Consider the following 21,777-nt stretch of genomic DNA (forward strand, 5'->3'; position numbering starts at 1 on the left):
TATCTAGTATTGATTTTAGGCTTTTGATTGCCTTTAGAGTCTGTTGTTGGTGTTTGTCAACATGAAGACCAGTGTTGTGCCAATGAAAGTCAAAGAAGCCATTATGAGTCTGAGAAATAAGAAGAAGAAGAAAAAAAAAAAGAGACATAGGCCAAAACTTAGGCTTACCAAAAGCAACTGTCTGGAACATCATTAACACGAGAGAGGTGTATAAAATAATAAAATTAAACAAAAAATGTAAATAATTCTAAAATAATTGTGACTCATATGAAGATGAGACCACATTTAATGAGTAATCAATGATGAAATGCAGGTAATTCCAAAGGGCTCAAAAACGTTTTCTCCCAACTGTACATCATCATGACACTCAAAAATATCTATGACATACCACTGTCTTGACAAATTCAAAAATTCTTATGATGGTTTATGACACATAATGACACATTATGAAGTGCTTATGGCATTGTCGTGAAGTCATTACAAGCGAAAGTGTCAAATGTGTTGCCAAATCTTTATTATGAGGATTGCTTGCATACAATGAAAAGAAAGTGAAGCAATGAATTTAGCTACAATTATATGCAGGCCTTAAAAATTCAATTTCCTAAAGACAATTTATCTAGAAAAACAAAAACCCACAATTCCACAATCATACAGCATGACACTATTTCACGTTACCCTACACGGTTCTCTGAGAATTGTCAATCCTATATGCAGCCAAGCTATCCGTGCTTTCGCGATTTTCAGTCAAGCTCTCCATGGCTAAAAATTTTGTGCGCGTTCATACGTGACATTGCGGTAGGAAATGAAACAAGAGGCAGGTTGACTCCCGTCAAAACAAAACTGAAACTATTTCAACCACAACGCAATTTTTAAAATGTGGAGAAAAAACAGAAAGAAGGAATAAATTGGAATGAAAAAGCGAGTGAATACCGTCTTGTGGTGTGGCATGGAGAGAAGATAGAAGCTAAAGGTGACGTTTTTTTTTAAGGGGTGGTGGGAAGTATAATCGCAGTAACACATTCCAGAAAAACAGAAATAACAGTAAATACTGTTAAATACTGGCGAGTTCCAGAAGGTTACAAGTTCCAAAAAGTTCCGTTAGGCTACGAGTTCATTTTTAGAACACACATTAAACATTTGGCACCAAAAAAGTAAATTAAAAACGAATTGGAAAAAGTTTACGTTTATTCATGTATTAGCCTACTTGATATTTTATAACCTCGTCTGATGGGAGTATGACGTTCTCTCAATTTGTCCTTCCTTGTGGAAATTTCCGAGTCCTTTTTTATAGTCTTGTTTCCCTTAAGATCATAAAAAGCAACCGAAATAAAACTAGGCATATAGCTGGTAGCGTATTTTGACCGTCTAAATTACCTTATTCGAAAATGCTACAGACATAAGACTGCCGTTGATGTTTTTTTGTTAGCAATTATTATTGATTGCGACACATTACATTTAAAAGAATAGACAGCGTATTTTGTTGGCCCAATCCTACCATTGGCGTTTTATTGGAAATCTCAGCTCAAATTGCTGCCTATTGCTTGAAACAGGTCCTACACGAATAAGGCCAAAACAGTCTGACATGGATATTACAGAGTAGCCTATAATAAATAATGTTTTACACCATAATCACCGACTTCTGTGTACAATAAGTGGCCAATTTGTGTATGAACGTCAGTGATTAAATATGCCTTAAAGTGCATGCTTGAAGCGAGACAGTTATTTGTGTTATCTGATTAAAAGCAATGGTGATTTGGATAACACAAACAAAATCAAATAGCCTAACTGAATAACAATGAGCTTGTTTCATGTAATACTCTTTAAGAGGCTGAATTAACGCCGCACATGGAATAAATACTTAAGAAAAACCAAAATGTGGAAGAATTTAACAGACTGTCTTCTCTCATGGAAAATTACAAGGATGACTTATTTACAGTGTATTGTTTACTGCTTAGTGCTTTAGTGTGGTTCCTGGCTTCCCAAGATATAGCCTATGTAACCTCCCATGTTTAATTAGTTCCCTTAGAGAAAGAGCTATTATTTTTCCTTACCTTGCTAGAATTGTAATTTTCTCTGTCTGTCTAGGAGGTGTAAAACTGTGTATTTTGGAGAAATGCACAGAGCTGTACATCTCTCCAGGATATCATGTATTACAGCTTCTTAATATTGATTGAAGTCTCCATGTAGAACTGAATTATTCCTTGACACAAAATGATGACAAATATGCAATAAAAAACTTGGGTAAAAAACAGGCAAAAGTATTTAAATGTATGGCTGTCAGTTAACACAAGTAAAATGACCTAAGTAGCCCTTGGTAAGACAACTTGAGAGGTGATGTCAGAAGGCTGGAAGTCACAGGCTTTGTCATTTGATTAAGAGTGGGCTGCATTTTCACACCTGCTACGGTAACAGGGATAAACAGACTGAACGTTTTGTGAAGCAGCATTGAACAGACACTGATTGAGCACTGATATTCAGTAGGCCTACTTAATGTCTTCATGGTGATTGTAACTTGAGTGGACACATAATCAAAGTGACAGTTCCGCACTAATATCGGTGGATTTAATTTGAGTTTTTTTTGTGATCAATTGTTTTTTATTCAAAAGAAATTAAACGTGGATTTAATTTTAGTGAATATATTTATGAATGGAATTGATGTTGTACCTCTGTTTATCAAATAATGCCCATATTAAATCAGCCATTCAGTTAGTGGTTTTGTGGGGAATGCAGTTTTTTTTCATCCCATGTAATATTTATTAAAGATTTTATTCTTATGAATTCAAACATATTTGAAACAAATGTATTTGCCCACATGGCAATAATAGACCTTTAGATGCCCAAATCTCTTAAATGGATATTTATGGATATAATAACAGTTTTGCTGGCTGTACCAAATATTTAAATGAGTCTGGTGTGGACAGTCTGTGTTTATATACAAGCAGGACGCCTTTCCTGGGAAGTCCAGGGATCTTTTCTGGGTCTAATGAATGAATATACTTATACCATACTCACAGTGAATATTGGGATGGTGAATTAAACCTGGCTTATTTCAGTAGGTCTGGATAGGTTCTCCAGGTATCTCTGTTTCACAAAGCAAGCTTGACTAGATGGCAGTTACGTTGCTTAGGCGGCATATGCATTGGGGCTGGCCTGGTCGGGAGCACAAATAGTAAGACGAGTGTTTTGAGCGGAGAGGGTGTTCCGCGATAGAATGGATCCACTCAGTTTTCCAGATGAGCATCTCCATGAACGCTACAGATTTTCCAGGGAGGAACTAATCTGCATTTGCAATTTAAGTCTAAGCTGCAGTAAGAGGATGAGTTTAACTGGAAGCTCTGTCTCCATGTTTTCTTCACAGTGATCAGGTAGAAATAGCAGGGTCACCTGCACCCAGCTGTCTGTCTATGGAAAGTGATCGTTCAATGGATACTTCACGTGACTTCAGAGGGGAGTTCACAGGTGAACACAGGTAATTAAACATGTTCATATTGACACTACTCTTGAAGTAAAGTTCTCACTGACAGGTTTGAACTGGAAGCTCTGTCTCCATGTTTTTTCACAGTAATCAGGTAGACGTGACAGGATCACCTGTACCGAGCTGTCTGTCTGTGAAGAGTGATGAATCAGTGGATCATCCAATCAAGTTCATAGAAGAGTTCACAGGTGATCAAAGGTAATTAAACAGAATCATACTAACACTCCTCTTTTTATTATATGTTTATACCACTGACACCATTCAGGTGTAAGGGGGTGTATTATATCACATTCAACATGTAGGTGTATTATGTGATATTCAGATGAGCTGCAATAAGAGGATGAGTTTAACTGGAATCTCTTTCTGCATGTTTTGTTCACAGGACCCAAGTAGAAAGAGCAGGGTCACCTGTACCCAGCTGTCTGTCTATGAAGAGTGAAGAATCAGTGGGTCATTTAATCAACTTCAGAGGAGCATTCCCAGGTGATCAGAGGTAATTTAACAGGTTCATATTTACAAGACTGTTTAATTATATCTCAATCACATTTGCAAATATGAGTTTCAGGTGGGATACCCCATTTCACATCCAGGTGAAGGTAGGTGTATTATGACACATTCAGGCGTAGGTGAAAGGTTGAATCACTGACTCCCATGTTTTGTTCACAGGGTCCAGGTTGAAAGAGCAGGGTCACCTGTACCCAGCTGTCTGTCTGTGAAGAGTGAAGAATCAATTGGTCATCTAATCAACTTCAAAGAAAAATGTGATTATCCGAGGTAATTAAACAGGATTATATTGTTTACTACTACTGTTTAATTATACCTAAATCTCTGGCTAGTTTCAGGTGTAGGTGGTGTGTTCCATTTCATATCCAGGAGTGTATGGGGTGAATCATGTCACATTCAAATATATCTTGGGTGATTAATGACAGGGGTTCCCAAACTCGGCCCTGGGAACCCCTTGTGTATGCTGGTTTTCATTGCAACTGATCGCAATCACATAATTTTAACAAGCTGTTATTTTTTTCTTAATTAGCTTTTCATGTTTAGAAGGCCCAGTTTGGACTATATTTCCGTAGCCAATGAGTGTTTACCTGAGACCAAATTGAACATGGCAACAAGAATGGTAGCAGCCTGCCTGGTCTGGGCTGAAACCATGGAGGAGACACTGGTGGAAATTTAGAGGGAGCACTAAGCATTTTTTACATCAGCTCCAGTTGTACCACAACAGCACAAACCTTTTCGGGTTTAGAAATTCTGCATCTTCTTTCATTCTTAGGTGTTCCTGCACAAAGTATTGCACGCACCAAGAGGGGAGTTTATGGCTTGGATATTGCCATTTTGCCAAGCATAGTACAGACATATTCCATTTGCTAATTTCAGTGAGTCATTGATTGAGAGAGATTTGGGGGGAGTAGGATCCTGATCGGGTAGTCTGAGCACCCTCACTGACTCTGCATCACAAAGATTTTTTAGGTACTGAACTGTGAAACGTGAGTGGTTTCTTCTGTTAGGATTTTGACAGTTAATATTATTATTTATTTGTACAGTATAATATTTGCCCATCCTTGCAGTCAGAGGATGAGTTTAACTTGAAGCTGTCTCATAATTTGTTCAAAGGACCCAGCAGTCACTGAAGTCCAGCCATTTAGATGAGAAGAGCTCAGAGAAATTATCCTTCAATAAACAGGTATCATTTCAGATTTTTCTATTTGTTTTAATAGTTTATTGTTTTCTTGTGTGTAATAGCTTTACTTTGAATATTAGTGATGCATGCATATAGTGCAGTCCATAAGTAACACATTTGTTTTTGTTTTGGCTCTGTACTCCAGCACATTGGATTTGAAATGAAACAATGAATATAAGGTTAAAGTGCAGACCAGGGCATCACCAGGGAAGGTCACATACGTCAAGCAGTCATTGAATGCAAAGGATTTGCAACCATGTATCAAATATGACTTTTTTAAGGTTATGTTAACTTGTCCAGTTTTTTTTTTTTTTAAACGAAGGCTATATATTAAAGGGACTATAATTCCTACATCGATCACTGAATATGTAACAAGGATGATTCTAGAATGCATTGACAGGGAGGGAATTTAGAAATATCAGTTGGTCTTCCATTTAGAATGTAAGGAGCACACCTCACGCATCAATTTCAATTTCAGCATTGTGGAGAGCAGACTACAAAGCATATTAACCTCTTCGTGCAGGCCCCCTAGTGGCCAAGACATCACTGTTCTGAGATTTCTCAACTCAGGCATTCAGTGCTCCTGCTACCGCACTATGAGTGGAAACAACAAACTCTGTGTTCCAGCTTTATTAGTAGATGATACACCACAACTAAGCCAAATACGGAGTTTCTAAGTGCCATTGTTGTGTAGTTTCACAAGCACCCCCCTCCCTGCAGTCTCCTCTACAACTACACCCCCCACGGCAGCCCATAGGATACCAGACTTTAAAAGCACTTAAGTCTCCTCGCTCATTTCCAGCCTTGCGTTGGCAACATCATCAGAAATGTCCTTCAAGTTCAGTTCCTGAGCTCTGAGGCACTCGATAGAAAGTATAGTCTCTCCTGCCCTATGCTGCTCCTCCTTGATTAATGTTCATTTAGAAAATGAGTGCTCTGCCGTTGGGACTGTGACAGGCGATGTCCTAAGCAGCAGCAGAGCAGTAGCCTTCACGGCTCATCTGAAGGTAGACTTTACTGGATAGTGTTCCACAATAAGCGTTTTCTCACCTTGGGGGACTGAGGTGTGTGTCGCGTGCTCTCAGCTTTTAAACGGGTCAGCAGTTGAGCGGCGACTGTTATTGACATATCCCTAATGTAGTGGTCAGATGTTTTGCCACGGTTGAGTCACGTTTTGTTTTCTGAGATCCACTTTTGTCTTTATACGTCATTTTGATTTGCCTCGTTGTAGCTAGGACTCCACTGTGCTGTCTTCCTCGCTATACTTGACTTTAACATTTCACTGCCAAAACACTTAAATCATTCTGCATCATCACATGATGAAGTGGACACTTGATATTCGACAACAACATACACAGGCATATTTCCAAGAAATCTTTGTATATCACAAAAGAAACCAATGTTACTGTTACAGGAAGTACCAAACATAAATTAAATGTAAGGGTCTGCACACTCCTTTAAATTAAATGTAAGAGTCTGCACTTTAAGCTCATATTCATTGTTTAATTTCTAAACCAATATGCTGGAGTACAGAGCCAAAACTACAAAAATTGTGTCACTGTCCAAATACTTATGGACTGCAGTATATATAATCTGCATATATGTACAATATTGTATTTAACATACATGACATATTTTTTGCCAAATATTACTCACAACCATCAATAGGGTTACTTTACTGCAACACTATTAAAGCAGCAAAAACCAGCTTTAAAATTACCCCATATTCTGTGCCCAAAGTTTTCACACATATCAAGAGCTTTAAAAAAAATTTCTGGTTTGTTTGACTACAAGAGGTATAAACTTTCCCTGGAGTAAAAAAATGAAAATAATTGAGAAGAAGAGAATCCCTGGTGGAAACAGCAAGCAGAACTCCTGTCTGTGCTAAAGGAATGGTAATGGTAACATGCTTCATGTATCTGATTATGAAGCGATATCTAATCACGTTTCGTAATCACGTGGTGGTGTTTGGCCCTCTTTGGCTCAGATTCACACATAACAGCAGAGTAAGACTCCAGAAGCTTTTAAACAGGAAACATTTAGTTTACAGTTAGCAATTACCAAATGACAATTACAGTTAGCATTTTATAGAGAAGCTTTAATATTCTAAGGAAATGCTGGGGCCTCATTTATAAAATGGACTCATGATCAATTTTGATCTGAAATATGACTTACGCAGAAAACCACTTGTTAGTAGTTATTTATAAAAACCTTACTTTGATGTAGAAATGATCTCTACGCAAAGTCTAGACTTGACGTAAGTGATTTTCCTGCTGGTTTTGTATGGCTAATTTTTTTTTTCCCTTGCAGTTTAAGGTCAGACTATTTCTTTTTCAGATCAGCCACAGTTCTGTCTTGCTGCCCCACCTCGTTCACTGCAATGGCGACACACTCCCAAGATACCTGCTTGGTTTTGTTTGTCAACCCACTATTTTGTCCACCGAATAATACGTGTTGCCTGTCTTTAGTCTCCTCTACCATCGCCGTGATCTCATCTTCCAAAAAGTTTGCTTTTCTCTTTTGGTCCATGGTTAATCCTGACTAAACCCTCATTTGTGCTAGCATTATACAAGGGGAAATAGCTGATTGTAAGGCACGTTCAGGTGCCGTCAATTTTAAAGTTAATTTGAGATTTATAGATCACAGGTCCGTAAGTTACAAACGGGCTTCTTAGAACCTGCGTAAGCAAGGTTTTTTATGCTCAGTATCTTTTATGAATCGAACGTAAGCACACCGTCGGAAATGATCTTAAGACTAAGTTCAAGTATAAATCTAAGAACATTTTTATAAATGAGGCCCCAGGATTTATCACGAGTAGTATTGCAACAAAACCATCATTCAGGAGCAAAAGCTGGACTTCAAATAGGGACATTTAGCACTGCTGCATTTAGTATACATTCCTGTTCTGGGAATCATTCAAGAGAAAATATGCCATAAAGCAAGGATGCTTGCTTATATCAGCATATGTTTCAGTTGTTACTGTATAAGACAGCACGTCTTCATGTGTATATTTCACACTCTGATACAGCACACCTCTTCATGTGTTTATTTCACACTGATACAGCACACCTCTTCATGTGTATATTTCACACACTGATACATCACACCTATTCATGTGTTTATTTCACACTGATACAGCACACCTCTTCATGTGTATATTTCACACACTGATACATCACACCTATTCATGTGTTTATTTCACACTGATACAGCACACCTCTTCATGTGTATATTTCACACACTGATACATCACACCTCTTCATGTGTATATTTCACACATTGATACAGCACACCTCTTCATGTGTTTATTTCACACTGATACAGCACACCTCTTCGTGTGTTTATTTCACACTGATGCAGCACACCTCTTCATCTGTTTATTTCAGTCTCTCCTGCGCACTCTGATGAAGCTGAAGAAGGATGAGTTGAAACAGTTTCAGAGCCATCTGAGTCAGGATTGCCCAGAATGCCTTAAAATTCTGTCTGAAGATCCTTCTGTACTGGATAAGTTTATGAAGATCAATAAATTATTGGAGAGTCATCAAATTGCTGATTACCCAGAATGCATTGAGAGAGAACAGGAGGATCCTGAGACCCTGTACATAGTTGAGAAGATGCTGGAGACCTGTGGCAGTGAGAGGTCTCTGAAGATCACACTCCACATCCTGAGGAACATGAAGCAGAAGGATCTCGCTGACTCACTGGAGCGAGATGAGCAGCACAGTAAGAGTTTTCTCTTATTGCTAATGTGTGTCCATTAGAATTTTGACCTGAGTGAAGCAAAAAAAAAAGAAGATTAAATATAACGAGTGAACACTGTTCTTGTTTATAGCAATTGCACTCATAGTGTTTGACACTGACAATCTTACATACAGAAAACATCACACAACATGTACAGGCTTTTACATTAAAATACAGCTTCAAGCAGTGATTATGGAGCAGGCAAATGCACATAAAATTCAGTGTCTCCCCGAGGGGGATTCAAACCATAAAAATTAAGATCAAAAGCTAGTAATTAAACCACTGTCAATCAGGCAAACGGACGGCTCTGTGTTTGTATCCGGCGGCAGTGTAGCACAGTGGGTAAGGAACTGGGTTTGTAACCGAAAGGTCAGAGGTTCGATTCCTGGATAGGACACTGCCGTTGTACCCTTGAGCAAGGTACTTAAGGTACTTCATCCTTATTGACCGATAATTTTCTTTCGTAGCTATTGCATTTAAGAGGCATTATTATTGCTGATAATTTTTTTGCACTGATCTAATGGTGTAACACTGTGTGAAGTGTGTAAAAATTGAGAGGTACAGTGCCCTTCGTAATGTTTGGGACAAAGACACATTTTTACTTGATTTGGCTCTGTACACAATTTTAGCACGTGGTTAAAGTGCAGATTCTCAGCTTTTATCAAATGGTATTTGCATACTTTATGGTTTCACCATGTGGAAATTAAAGCAGTTTTTATACATCACCCCCCCCCCCCCCATTTCAGGGCACCATAATGTTTGGGAGATATTATTGTTATATAAATGAAAGTGGCCATGTTTAGTAGTTTGTCACATCCTTTGCATGCAATGACTGCTTGAAGTCTGTGACCCATACACATCACCAGGTGCTGAGTATCCTCTTTGGTAATACTCTGCTAGGCCTGCACTGCAGCCATCTTCAGCTCCTGCTTGTTTTGGGGGCTAGTTAGCTTAAGGCGTCTCTTGAAGTGACTGACTTGGCCCGTCAAAAATTTTCCATTTTCAAGATTGGCTGTATTAAATTGAATTGAATCGTTGCTTCAGCAGAATGTTTGACATAATTGTCTTGCTGTACGGTGAAGCGCTGTCCAATGAATTTGGATCTTGGGCAGTTTCTTTAGGCCTGTAGACTTTACTCTTGCCATCACTCTGACACAAGCGAATCTTGGGCTCATCTGTCCAATCAAGACCTGAACTTTCCTCAGGACTCTGCAGGCTCTTTGAGGCACTTTTTTCAAACTGTAACCAGGCCATCCTGTTTTTGCGGCTAACTTGCAGTTTGCATCTTGTAGTGTGGCCTCTGTAGGCCTGTTCCTGAAGTCTTCTGTGGAAGGCTGTCACTGAAACATCAATGCCTGCCTCCTGAAGAGTGTTTCTGATCTGTCAGACAGGTGTTTGGTGTTTTTTCTTCATTATGGAGAGAATTATTTGGGCATGGACACCTGTAGAAATCTTCCTTAGTCTAGCCAGCCCTTTGTGATTACTGAGCTCACCAGTGCTCTCTTTCCTCTTAAGGAAAGAGAATACTTGATTTTGGTAAGCTAATGATTTTGCCTTTTTTTCCTATTTCTCATAATAGTTTTCTTGACTGACATTAGCATGACTCTGGTGCCGATGTTGGCAAATGGCAATTACAGACTGCAAAGGCGATCAAAACCCTAAAATCAAGACTAGAGACTGAAAGCTGTGTTATACTGCACTAATGAAGCAATTGAACACAACTGACTAAACACATGTGAAGCCATTTGTCCCAAAAATTATGCTGCCCTGAAATGGGGGGACGATTTATAAAAAGTACTGTAATATATACATGGTGAAAACAAAACATATGAAAATGCCCTTTAATAAAAACAGGGAATCTGCACTCTGAACCACAAGTGGATTGTTTAATTGCAAATATAAAAGTGTGGAGTACAGAGCAAAATCAAGAAAAGATATGTATTTGTCCCAAACTTTATGGAGCTCATTAGCGTGGTTGTCATAGGGTTATTCCGTGAAATTTTCTAATTCTTCCACCCCCTGCGAGTGGTGTGTAACACTGAAGAAATTCTGTAAAAACGGACTGCATAAGTATTTTATTGACTGTTTGTTATTGCAATTCGTTATTGAATGGATTTCTAATGTTAATATGACTATAATTGATTGTCATGTTTCCTCTCTTCAGATGAATCAATTAAAAGAGTCCAGCAGGCTCTGAAAACTCATCTGAAGAAGACATTTCAAAGCATCTTTGAAGGTTTAGCAAAGCAGGGCCACCCAACCCTCCTCAATGAGATCTATACAGAGCTCTACATCACGGAGGGGGGAAGTGGAGGGGTCAATAATGAACACGAGGTCAGACAGATTGAGACAGCATCCAAGAGACAAACCACACAGGAGACTGCAATCCTCTGCAATGACATCTTTAAGCCTTTACCTGGACAAAAGAAACCCATCAGAACTGTGCTAACAAAGGGAGTTGCTGGCATTGGGAAAACCGTCTCTGTGCAGAAGTTCATTCTGGACTGGGCAGAAGAAAAGGCCAATCAGGACATTGATCTCATATTCACTCTTCCTTTCCGAGATCTGAATCTGAAGAAAGAGAGGGAATTCAGTCTGATGCAACTTCTTCGTCACTACTTTCCACAACTGAAAGAGATCAAAAGTGTTGCAATTGATAAACTTAAAGTTGTCTTCATCTTTGATGGTCTGGATGAATGTCGACTTCCTCTAGATTTCCAAAGTAATGAGGTCTGCTGTGATATAACAGAGTCATCATCAGTGGACGTGCTGCTGACCAACCTCATTAAGGGGAATCTGCTTCCCTCTGCTCTCCTCTGGATCACCTCCCGACCAGCAGCAGCCAATCAGATTCCTCCTGAGTGTGTTCACAGAGTGACAGAGGTACGAGGGTTCAATGACCCACAGAAGGAGGAATACTTCAGGAAGAGAATCAGAGATCAGAACCAGGCCAGCAGAATTATCTCACACATAAAGTCATCCAGAAGCCTCTACATTATGTGTCACATACCAGTCTTCTGCTGGATTTCTGCTACTGTTCTTGAGACAATGTTGGGCAAAGCAGAGAGTGGAGATCTGCCTAAGACTCTGACTGAAATGTATACACATTTCCTTCTCATTCAGACTAATGTGAAGAATCAGAAATATGGCACTTATGAGACAGACACAAAGATGATGTCTGCATCAGATACAGAAATCATCCTGAAACTGGGGCAGCTGGCTTTTGTACAGCTGGAAAAGGGAAATCTGATATTCTATGAAGAGGACCTGAGAGACAGTGGCATTGATGTCAGTGAAGCTTCAGTGTACTCTGGGCTGTGCACACAGATCTTTAAAGTGGAGCGTGGGTTTTCTGAGGAGAAGGTCTACTGCTTTGTGCATCTGAGCATCCAGGAGTATCTGGCTGCCTTGTTTGTGTTTCATTCATGTGTACATGAGAACAGAAATGTACTCAGAGCAGAAGAATCAAAACCTCACAGTGACGGACTGGAGCTGTCTGAGTTGCTCAAGACTGCAGTGGATCAGGCCTTAGGGAGTAAGAATGGACACCTGGACCTTTTCCTCCGATTCCTTCTTGGCCTCTCTCTGGAATCTGTTCAGACTCTCTTGGAACGACTGTTGACACAGACAAGAAGAAGATCTGATGGAGGAAGACACAAACAAAACTCAATTTTTACTTTCTTTCAAAGACTGTGGACATGGACAGGAAGTACATCACCTACACCAGTCCCACGGACACAGACAGAAAGCAGATCACACAGCGTTGAGAAAACAATCCAGTACATTAAGATGAAGATCAGAGAGGAATCTTCAGCAGAGAGGACCATCAATCTGTTTCACTGTCTCTCTGAACTAAATGACAACTCTCTAATGGAGGAAATCCAGAATTCCCTGAGATCAGGAAAACTTTCTGATACAGAGCTGGAACCAGACCAGTGTTCAGCTCTGGCCTTTGTGTTACTGATGTCAGAGGAGATCCTGGATGAATTTGACTTGAAGACCTACAACACATCAGCAGCTGGTCATCAGAGACTGCTACCAGTAGTCAGGAACTGCAGGAAGGCCATGTGAGTGTTATGTCATTAACCCCTTAACACACATGCCAAATCTGGCCAATCCTTGCCCATTTAGGGGGTACCCTATTTAAAGCTTTAAAACTCCAGATGCGAACACCACAGAGACTTGAAAAATGGCATAAATGAAGCAAGACATTTGTACAATTAGTACTAACGCAGATTAGTTTATATTCATAAATTCGGAAGAAAAAAGTGCCACGAATGCAAATCTAAGGGTGGATATGTAGAACTACTATGGATTTATGAAGCAAAAAAAGCAGTGTACCCAGCATCTCCAAATCTACCCAAAATGTTTAAATTATGCATTGCTGTAAATCACAACATATTTACGTATTTCACTACTTGAGTCAAACTGTTTTGACTCAAGAAACTCACTGTTGCATCATTGTAATGTGGGAATTTCAAACTTTCCATCAGTACAATGGTCTAAAATATCTGAGGGTCCAGAAACAGATCCAAAATCTCTCCAAACATGAATAAAATGCTTTTTGCCAATTATAAAGCATATATATGAGCCCCTTACGAAGGTTTAAGATGAAACAATACCATCAGATTAAAAAAATAATGCAAAAATATTGTCACACAATGCGGTACAGTACCTAAATGTGTAATAATTAACTCTTGTATGTATTTCTGTACTCTGTACTCTCGTATGTTTTCTGGTATGGGGATGGGATAACATGAAAACAATTTTCAACCGTCCATCACGTTTTGGCAATGTTCCAACTCTCACATCATCACTGTTGCATGCATCACAAAAACTATTACAGTACGAATGCTTACATTACAGTGTGAAATATGCACATTTTATAATACCACTAACCTATTTAAAGACAATTTCAAAAATAACGTATATAACCAGAATAATTTGAGCAGTAATACTTGCATCGCAATGATGTAATCTTATCTGCGTTCAGTAGATGGAGACAGAGACAGTAAATCAGTGATACTTTTCTAACCGCTGCTGTTTTGCTCCAGAAAACAATGTCAGCTACAGTAGGTCTATCAGCAAATATATGGTTTAGCTATGTCCAGAAGTCCACAAAAATACTAGTATTTTCCAAGAAAATACAAAAAAATTGTTCAAAACATTTTGTCAGATGCAGTGTCTTTTACTGCTACCACAGAGTGAATGCGTAAGTGAATGCGATGATTAGAACATTTTTGGGTACGCTGAGATATAAAAAGCTATTTCAAAAGCAAAATTAGACATGTTATACATCGTTAGAAAGCTTATACTCATACCTACTGAATAAATGAATTGTCAGTCAAGCCAGACTGTACTAAAAAGGGCCACAACGCCATAAACAACACATGTGGTATTATACAACTATTTTTGAAGGTACCCAGGCATCACAAATGCGTGTGTATTTCACAAATGGCACAAATTATCCAAGGAAATATATGACCACTCAGTCTCAAAAGGGACATCTCATAACATCTCATACGCATAAACCAATGGTAAGGTTGTATATTTATTCAATATTTAGTCCCAGATTTTGACTGTAGAATGACACGGCATAATTTTTGAAAACTTTGGTGACGGGGTGCATGTTAAATGAATGACCAGAGCGACAATGGTGGCGCTGCAAAACTTTGTATTCGGCATAATAGTTGTGTATCGTCTACTAATGAAACTAAAACAAAGCATTTCTGTTTTTAACTCATACTTTGGTTGCAGTAGCACTTAATGTCTGTCGGCGTTTCCGCTAAGAGGTTCATAAATGTAGATGTTTGACAGGTTATTTTCATACATTATGTTTTCAGTAAGAATGAAGTGCAACACAATTAGATTTTGTAATCCAGCTGTTTTAACAGCCACTGTCCTCATTTAATGCTCTGAATCCAGAACACAAGTAGCATCAAATTCTAAAACTTCTCACTTATCCAACATGTAAAATTTATTTGATGTGATTTAATTTATTCAGTGTTACAACTTCCCCCAGTCTCACCTATATGATTTTAATGCACAGCGCGGAGGCAAAGAACCACAGAATGCGACGCTAGCCAGATAGATAGCTAGCCATCTGCTTCATTTGTTTCAAAGCTGCAGCTATACTAGTGTATAAATCATAGCAAAGATGTTAATAGATGATTTTGAACAGCATGATAAGATCATTTCTGATGATCTTCAGGATAAGATCATCGTTTTAATAGTTTTAGCTTTTCCAAATACGTCTTTGACCAGATAATGAAAGTGTTTCACCAAAATACGATTTGTTATGCCAACAAGTAGTAGACTATACACTCTAACAAGGAAATTATCGTAACGTGATATTACCCTTTATGCTATACCTGATTACCTACAGACTAATTTAGTGTGTCATTATTTGTCATAATTTTTAATTAGCCAAAAGAAAACAAATAAGGACAAAGAAATAAAAACAAAAAGATCATTTTAGCTTGTTCAATAGTGGTAGGCCACCCCAGGGCTTACAAAAATAGTTTAACCCAAGTGCTCATCATCCAGTCTGACATTGTAACAGTCACATGTTCAAAATGGGCAAGTGGCTATGTTACTCAAAAACATGTGAAATTGACAGCTGGATTCACACATCCAAACTACACGGCGACATATTGACAACGTGTGACATGTAATCTAGGCGTCTAGGATACTGTTCTGTGCACTCAATTCACAACTCCACTCATGCAATACTTTTGGAACTAAAAGATGACATAGAATTCCCCCGGTTTCTTCCTGGCATATGCATCAATAAATAAGGATTATGGGGTGAGACAGAGAGACTGCTCTGGACCCCTTTTTATATTTTTGTTTTAGGCCACTTGAGAGGACATCTTCTCAATGTTATGAAGGAGAGGCAAGTTTGGTTATGAATGAAATGTTTGTGTCTTATGTTTATGTCTTATGGGAGACTAGGTTGGGCAGTAAGTATCGGTTGTATTCTGCTATAGGCTGACTCAGAATCTCCAGCATAGTGCCTGTAGAGTGAAAATAGAAAGGTAGAGGAATTGTAGGATATAATGGGTGCCAGAGTGATGTCTACTCAAGGAACTGTTAAAGTGACCTCTAACCCCAGTGCCTCTAAGTTTCTTAGAGCCCAGAACAAATTATGGTGTCTCCTAGTACAGAACCACGAAATGTATTGGTATTCCAACAAAATAAACTCAAAGGTATCATTATCAGGAGTTCTTACATACCTTCTGAATACCTTGTCGTATGCCTAGCATGTCATATGTAACACTAGTAGAATAGACTGCCCTGCACCACCAGGTTGTACAGTATGTGAACAGATCACTTCCTTGCTTCCGTCCTTCTATTCCTTGACCTTCTTGACACTAACTACATTTCAAATATTGTGTGTTTTATATTTATACAATTTCATTATACAATCATATATTGTTATACACAGCTAACTAGCTGGTCACCAAAGGGATAGTTTAGCCATGTGTGTTGTTAAGTGTGAAGTCATGCCTCGTTTCCCATAATTCCATGTGTCTGTGTGTAGGGGTGGCCTTACAATATTCTCCACCATCTGTGTGTTCCTGGTTGTATGAGTTTTTCTGCTACTAATAAAGACATTATGGATCCTGGATCTCCCTGGTCTCCCACTTGGGTCAGTTACTTCAATATCAACTCTGTTTTGCAGACTGAACAGCGGTAACCTCACAGAGAAGTCTTGCGATATTGTGGCCTCAGCTCTCCAGTCATCAAACTCTCCCCTGAGAGATCTGGAGCTCAGCTACAATAACCTGGGAGATTCAGGAGTGGAGCTGCTCTGTGCTGGACTGATGAATCCTAACTGTAAACTACAGAGACTGAGGTGAGTAGTTTTATGTACGGTTTGACTTTAAATAAATATAGTGAGTAATTATGACTGTTTAACGGTTTGAATTTTGTTACAGGGAAGGAACACATTTACAGATTGAGTGTATTCAGTTTAAACCTGAATGTAACCTGAATGTTTCTATGTGAACATGTGTTTGCATATAACTACATTGACTGGAAGTAGAAGTTGTGTTGCAAGTCTTTACAGGTGGTCATGTTGACCGTAAGTTACAGCTTTTTCGTCAAAACTAACGGGTTAGTACAAATATAAGGTGATGTGGTTTCACTTTGGTTCAGAGTTTGAAGGCTTCATTCGTTGAACCAAGAGATAGCCATTACAGGCAATCTTCTCAATCGAACGGTTGTCTTATCTCTCTAAGCTGTATATGTGCTGCGATTTAGTAATATAGGTGTTAGTAAATGGATGTCTTAAAATCTGATTGGCTGGACTAGACTCAATGAAAAAAGAAAAATTATATGCTGTATATATATATATATATATATATATGGATTTTTTTGTTAATTGTAGTGCTCAGATTGTCTCAGAATCCACAAATACAGTAAATACAAGCAACAGGCAATGCACAGATGTGACCCAGCTACATTTATTTGTGGATTTGTTATGTTTATTTGTGGATAAGCTGCATTTGTTTGTGGATTAACTACATTTATTTGTGGATCCATTACATTTATTTGTGGATCAGCTAAACATATTTGTGGATCTTTCACATTTATTTATTTTTGAGACAATACCCCCATAAATTTAACACAATTTAAATACACCAAACAAACTGTGAAAGGGAATTTATTAACTATAGTTCTAACATTCATTGTTAGTGCTAGCTGGCCATATCAAATTAGACAGTTAGCTAGCTGAGTTAGCTAGACTTAGTAGTCATGAAAGTTGCCACAAAGATCCCACTATAAAGATAACTTTAGTCACCCCAGCTGTAATTATCTAGCTAATAGATAACAATGGCAAAACGGTAGCTTACGTTACACAATTTAATTATTGTATATCAACTCTTTTTTGCAGACTGAACAGCTGTGACCTCACAGAGAAGTCATGTGATATCGTGGCCTCTGCTCTCCAGTCATCAAACTCACCCCTGAGAGATCTGGACCTCAGCTACAATAACCTGGGAGATTCAGGAGTGGAGCTACTCTGTACTGGACTGATGAGTCCAAACTGTAAACTACAGAGACTGGGGTGAGTAGTGCTTTGCACTGTGTGACGTTAAGTGAATGGAATTTGTGATGATGACTGTGTAAATGTTTTGAATGTTTTCACAGGAAGAAAAACTAATTTACTGACTCATTCATTTTCAAAATACGGGTTTGCATATAGGCACATATGTCCCCATATGAAATGAGAAGCAGAAAGTACCTTGGTGAAAGAGACTACCTACTGCTACCAGGAATTAATCTACAGTGCCATGAAAAAGCATTGAATGGTTCCAGCTATTTACACAGAATGTAATGTTAGTCAAAGGGGAAATGAGTAAACACAAAACACATTATTTAATTAATTATTTAATTTATTTAATGAAAAGGTTAGCATTAAAACACCCATATAGCTTATGTGAAAAAGTAATCGCCCCCTTACTCAATTAACCAAATTTAATTGGTAGTTATATTGAGTTGATTGAACACAGCCAGGCTTGATTGCAGCCATCCTTGTTGAATCAAAACTCTCATATTGAACCTTACCATCAGAGTGAGGTAGGCATCAGAATGTTTATATTAGCACACTATGCCATAATCAAAGGAAAATTCAGAAGAAAGTAGAAAAAAAAGATATCAGTATGGAAAGGGTTGCCATTTCTAGGGCTCTGGTACTCCACCAAACCACAGTGCTGAATCTTCCCAGGAGTGTCTGGCCTGCCAGAATTTCTCCAAGGGTGCAGCAACAACTTATGAAGATCCCAGAAGAACATTAAAAAAATGCAAAGTAAATTAAACCTAGAAATAGCTGATGAGATCAACAAATGAAATTAACAGAAAACCTAGAAATAGCATATATCAATAAAGCAGTACAACTCGTTGCTGATGCAGGACAATCCTCCATTCTTGTTACTTTCCAGGTAACTCAACCTTAGCTCATTATGCAAAGTACAGCTGGGTACCAGAGCTGTTTTAACCGAAGAATGCACAATGCTTCTTGCAGCTCGGTCAGATTGATGTTGGATCACGTTCTCACAATCAAAAAAAAAAGAACCACACCAGAGTTTGTTTGTAGCCGGACCGAGACTGCCTTCTCAACCGGGTCTTCTTGTGGTTGTTTTGGTCCGCAACCAAGTGCGATTTCCAAGTGTTCACACCTGTCGAAACATATCGCACCAAGGGGGTCAATGCACCAGGGTTTAGTATAACCAGAATAAGCAAGGCGAGTGTGAAAACACTCTAACTGAGCACCATAGGGTCAAAGCCAAAGTTAAAACCGATATTTACAGGAGATATAGGAAGGTAATTTTGTTTGAAAATGGTAAACAAATTATATTGTCTACCTGTTATTTGTTATTCTCAGACAATCATTAGTATTCATAAAGCTCTGTAACTATCGAGATGTGTTTACAAAGAATGACCTAAAGTAATGGTAACCAACTGACTCAACTAACGGCCATGTTTTACACAGTGTTGTCATGGACACCATCAGTGACTATAGGCAGAGTTAAGTAAGGAAGAGAGTCATTTTGTATTGGATGTGGTTTTCATTCACTAGCATTAATGGTAAGAATACAAACAGACTTTTTATTTAGTCATTGTCCCCCGCTGGTGTGAGGCCCCTGGGAGGGCGATGCGGTAGTCCGAGGTGTGGACTGTCGGTTGCCACATGGAGAGAGAGAGAGCGCACCCACACCAACACAAAATCAAATAAACTAAAATCTTCACCCTCACGAGTTCCGGTTGAAAACAATAAACTAAAACAACAAACAAAAATAATAAAGATAAAAGAAAGTAAAATGGTTTACAGAGCCCAGTAATTCCCTTTGGCTTTTGTGGATTAGTCAGGATACCTGATGAACCTAATTTGCATAACCCATCTCTGTTTTTGTGTGACATCCTTATAAAGTGCACTATAATGTCTACAAATAGGAAATTACATATGTATCAACAAGGTGTGGAGCATCACAAACAGCAGTGAATTTTAATTGTGTGTGTGTGTGTGTGTGTGTGTGTGTGCGGTCTCTCCACAGGCTGGGTTGGTGTAATCTCACAGAGGGCTGCTGTGATGTTCTGGCCTCAGTCCTGCGTTCTTCTCACTCAGAGCTGAGAGATCTGGAGCTCAGAGACAACGAGCTGCAGGATTCAGGAGTGAGAGCGCTCTCTGCTGGACTGGAGGACCCACACTGTAAACTGCAGAGACTGGGGTGAGTACAAACACAAACCCCTTCAATCAAAAAGGGCTCCAGTGCAGACCTTGTAAAACCTGTGTGCTGCCTCTAACAGACAGTAGCCTAAATGCCCGTACATGTCTTTGCATGGAGGGGATGGCAAACTCAGACTTCTTGATAAGCTTCTTGCCAGTGTATTGGTACCCATTCAATGTTTTTAAAAATTAGTGGCCTTTGACTGTATTTCCTCTTTTTTCTGTTGTCAGAGCATTCAACAGCCATATGTATTTTTCCATCGTTTGCACCGTATATGTGTGTATGGTGTGTAACACACCCTTATGTGTTTGACACACACAGCCGTGTTAGTTTATATTAATGTGTAAGGTGTGTAACACACTGCTATGTGTTTGACACACACAGCCCTGTTAGTTTATATTAATGTGTAGGGTGTGTAACACACTGCTGTGTGTTTGACACACACAGCCCTGTTACTTTATATTAATGTGTGTCAGGTGTGTAACACACTGCCATGTGTCTAACACACACAGTCTTGTTAGTTTATGTTAATGTGTGTAAGGTGTGTACCATACTGCTATGTGTTTGACACACACAGCCCTGTTAGTTTATATTAATGTGCAGTAAGGTGTGTAACACACTGCTATGTGTTTGACACACACTGCCCTGTTAGTTTATATTAATGTGTGTAAGGAGTGTAACACTGCTATGTGTTTGACACACACAGCCCTGTTAGTTTATATTAATGTGTTTAAGGTGTGTGTGTCCTTCTCTCTGCAGGCTGTCAGGCTGTAGAGTCACAAAGAGAGGCTGTGATTCTCTGGCTTCAGCTCTGTGTTCAAACCCCTCACACCTGAGAGAGCTGGACCTGAGATACAATCACCCAGGAGATTCAGGAGTGAGAGCGCTGTCTGCTGCTAAACTGGACACACTCACACAGCTGTAAGTACAGAGTTTCCACACTGCACCTCACACACACACACCTGAGAGAGCTGGACCTGAGATACAATCACCCAGGAGACCCAGGAGTGAGAGCGCTGTCTGCTGCTAAACTGGACACACTCACACTTCTGTAAGTACAGTTTCCACACTGCACCTCACAAAAGTGCACACACATGCATACACATACACATGTTTTGCTGTTCTTACAGAGTGGACAATGGAGGAGAGAACAGGACCAAACCTGGACCCAGGAAATGTGAGTGTGTATCGACACAGAACATGTTCCACTATATGCTCTGCTGTGTGTTTGTGTACGTGCACATGAGAGAACTCTTACCAAAAAAACAAAACATCTCTCATCTGCTTAAATGCAGACAAACAGAAACACACATGCACAAACACACACAGGTGCTATCACAGCTTAACCACACATAACGAGGTGAATATTAAAAATGAGAATTAATTTCATTAATGTTTCTGGTGTGCAGACGGCTGTCAGCTCACACTGGATCCAAACACAGCGAACAGAAACCTGTCTCTGTCTGAGGGGAACAGGAGGGTGACGGACACACCAGGGAGAGAGGAGCAGCCATATCCTGATCATCCAGAGAGATTTGAGTTCTGGCGCCAGGTTGTGTGCAGAGAGAGTGTGTGTGAGCGCTGTTACTGGGAGGCTGAGTTCAGTGTGTCTGAGGGGGGAGGGGTAGATATAGCAGTGGCAT

At 39.2% G+C, this 21,777-nt stretch overlaps 1 protein-coding gene across 1 annotated transcript; it reads left to right on the forward strand.

Annotated features, from left to right (window-relative positions):
* Positions 1–802: 802 nt before the first annotated feature.
* On the forward strand, positions 803–21,601 carry LOC118215095 (NACHT, LRR and PYD domains-containing protein 3-like). The gene is given in 15 exon segments (XM_035395531.1): positions 803–970; positions 3,359–3,469; positions 3,563–3,673; positions 3,858–3,968; positions 4,142–4,249; positions 5,093–5,162; positions 8,546–8,882; positions 11,065–12,543; positions 12,658–12,967; positions 16,585–16,758; positions 17,800–17,973; positions 19,961–20,134; positions 20,894–21,046; positions 21,048–21,311; positions 21,544–21,601. Coding segments are annotated over 13 exon segments (3,408 nt in total). The 5' UTR covers positions 803–970; positions 3,359–3,404; the 3' UTR covers positions 21,190–21,311; positions 21,544–21,601.
* The last annotated feature ends 176 nt before the right edge of the window (positions 21,602–21,777 follow it).

Source organism: Anguilla anguilla, chromosome 16, assembly GCF_013347855.1.
Source record: "Anguilla anguilla isolate fAngAng1 chromosome 16, fAngAng1.pri, whole genome shotgun sequence".
NCBI classification, from domain to species: Eukaryota; Metazoa; Chordata; class Actinopteri; order Anguilliformes; family Anguillidae; genus Anguilla; species Anguilla anguilla.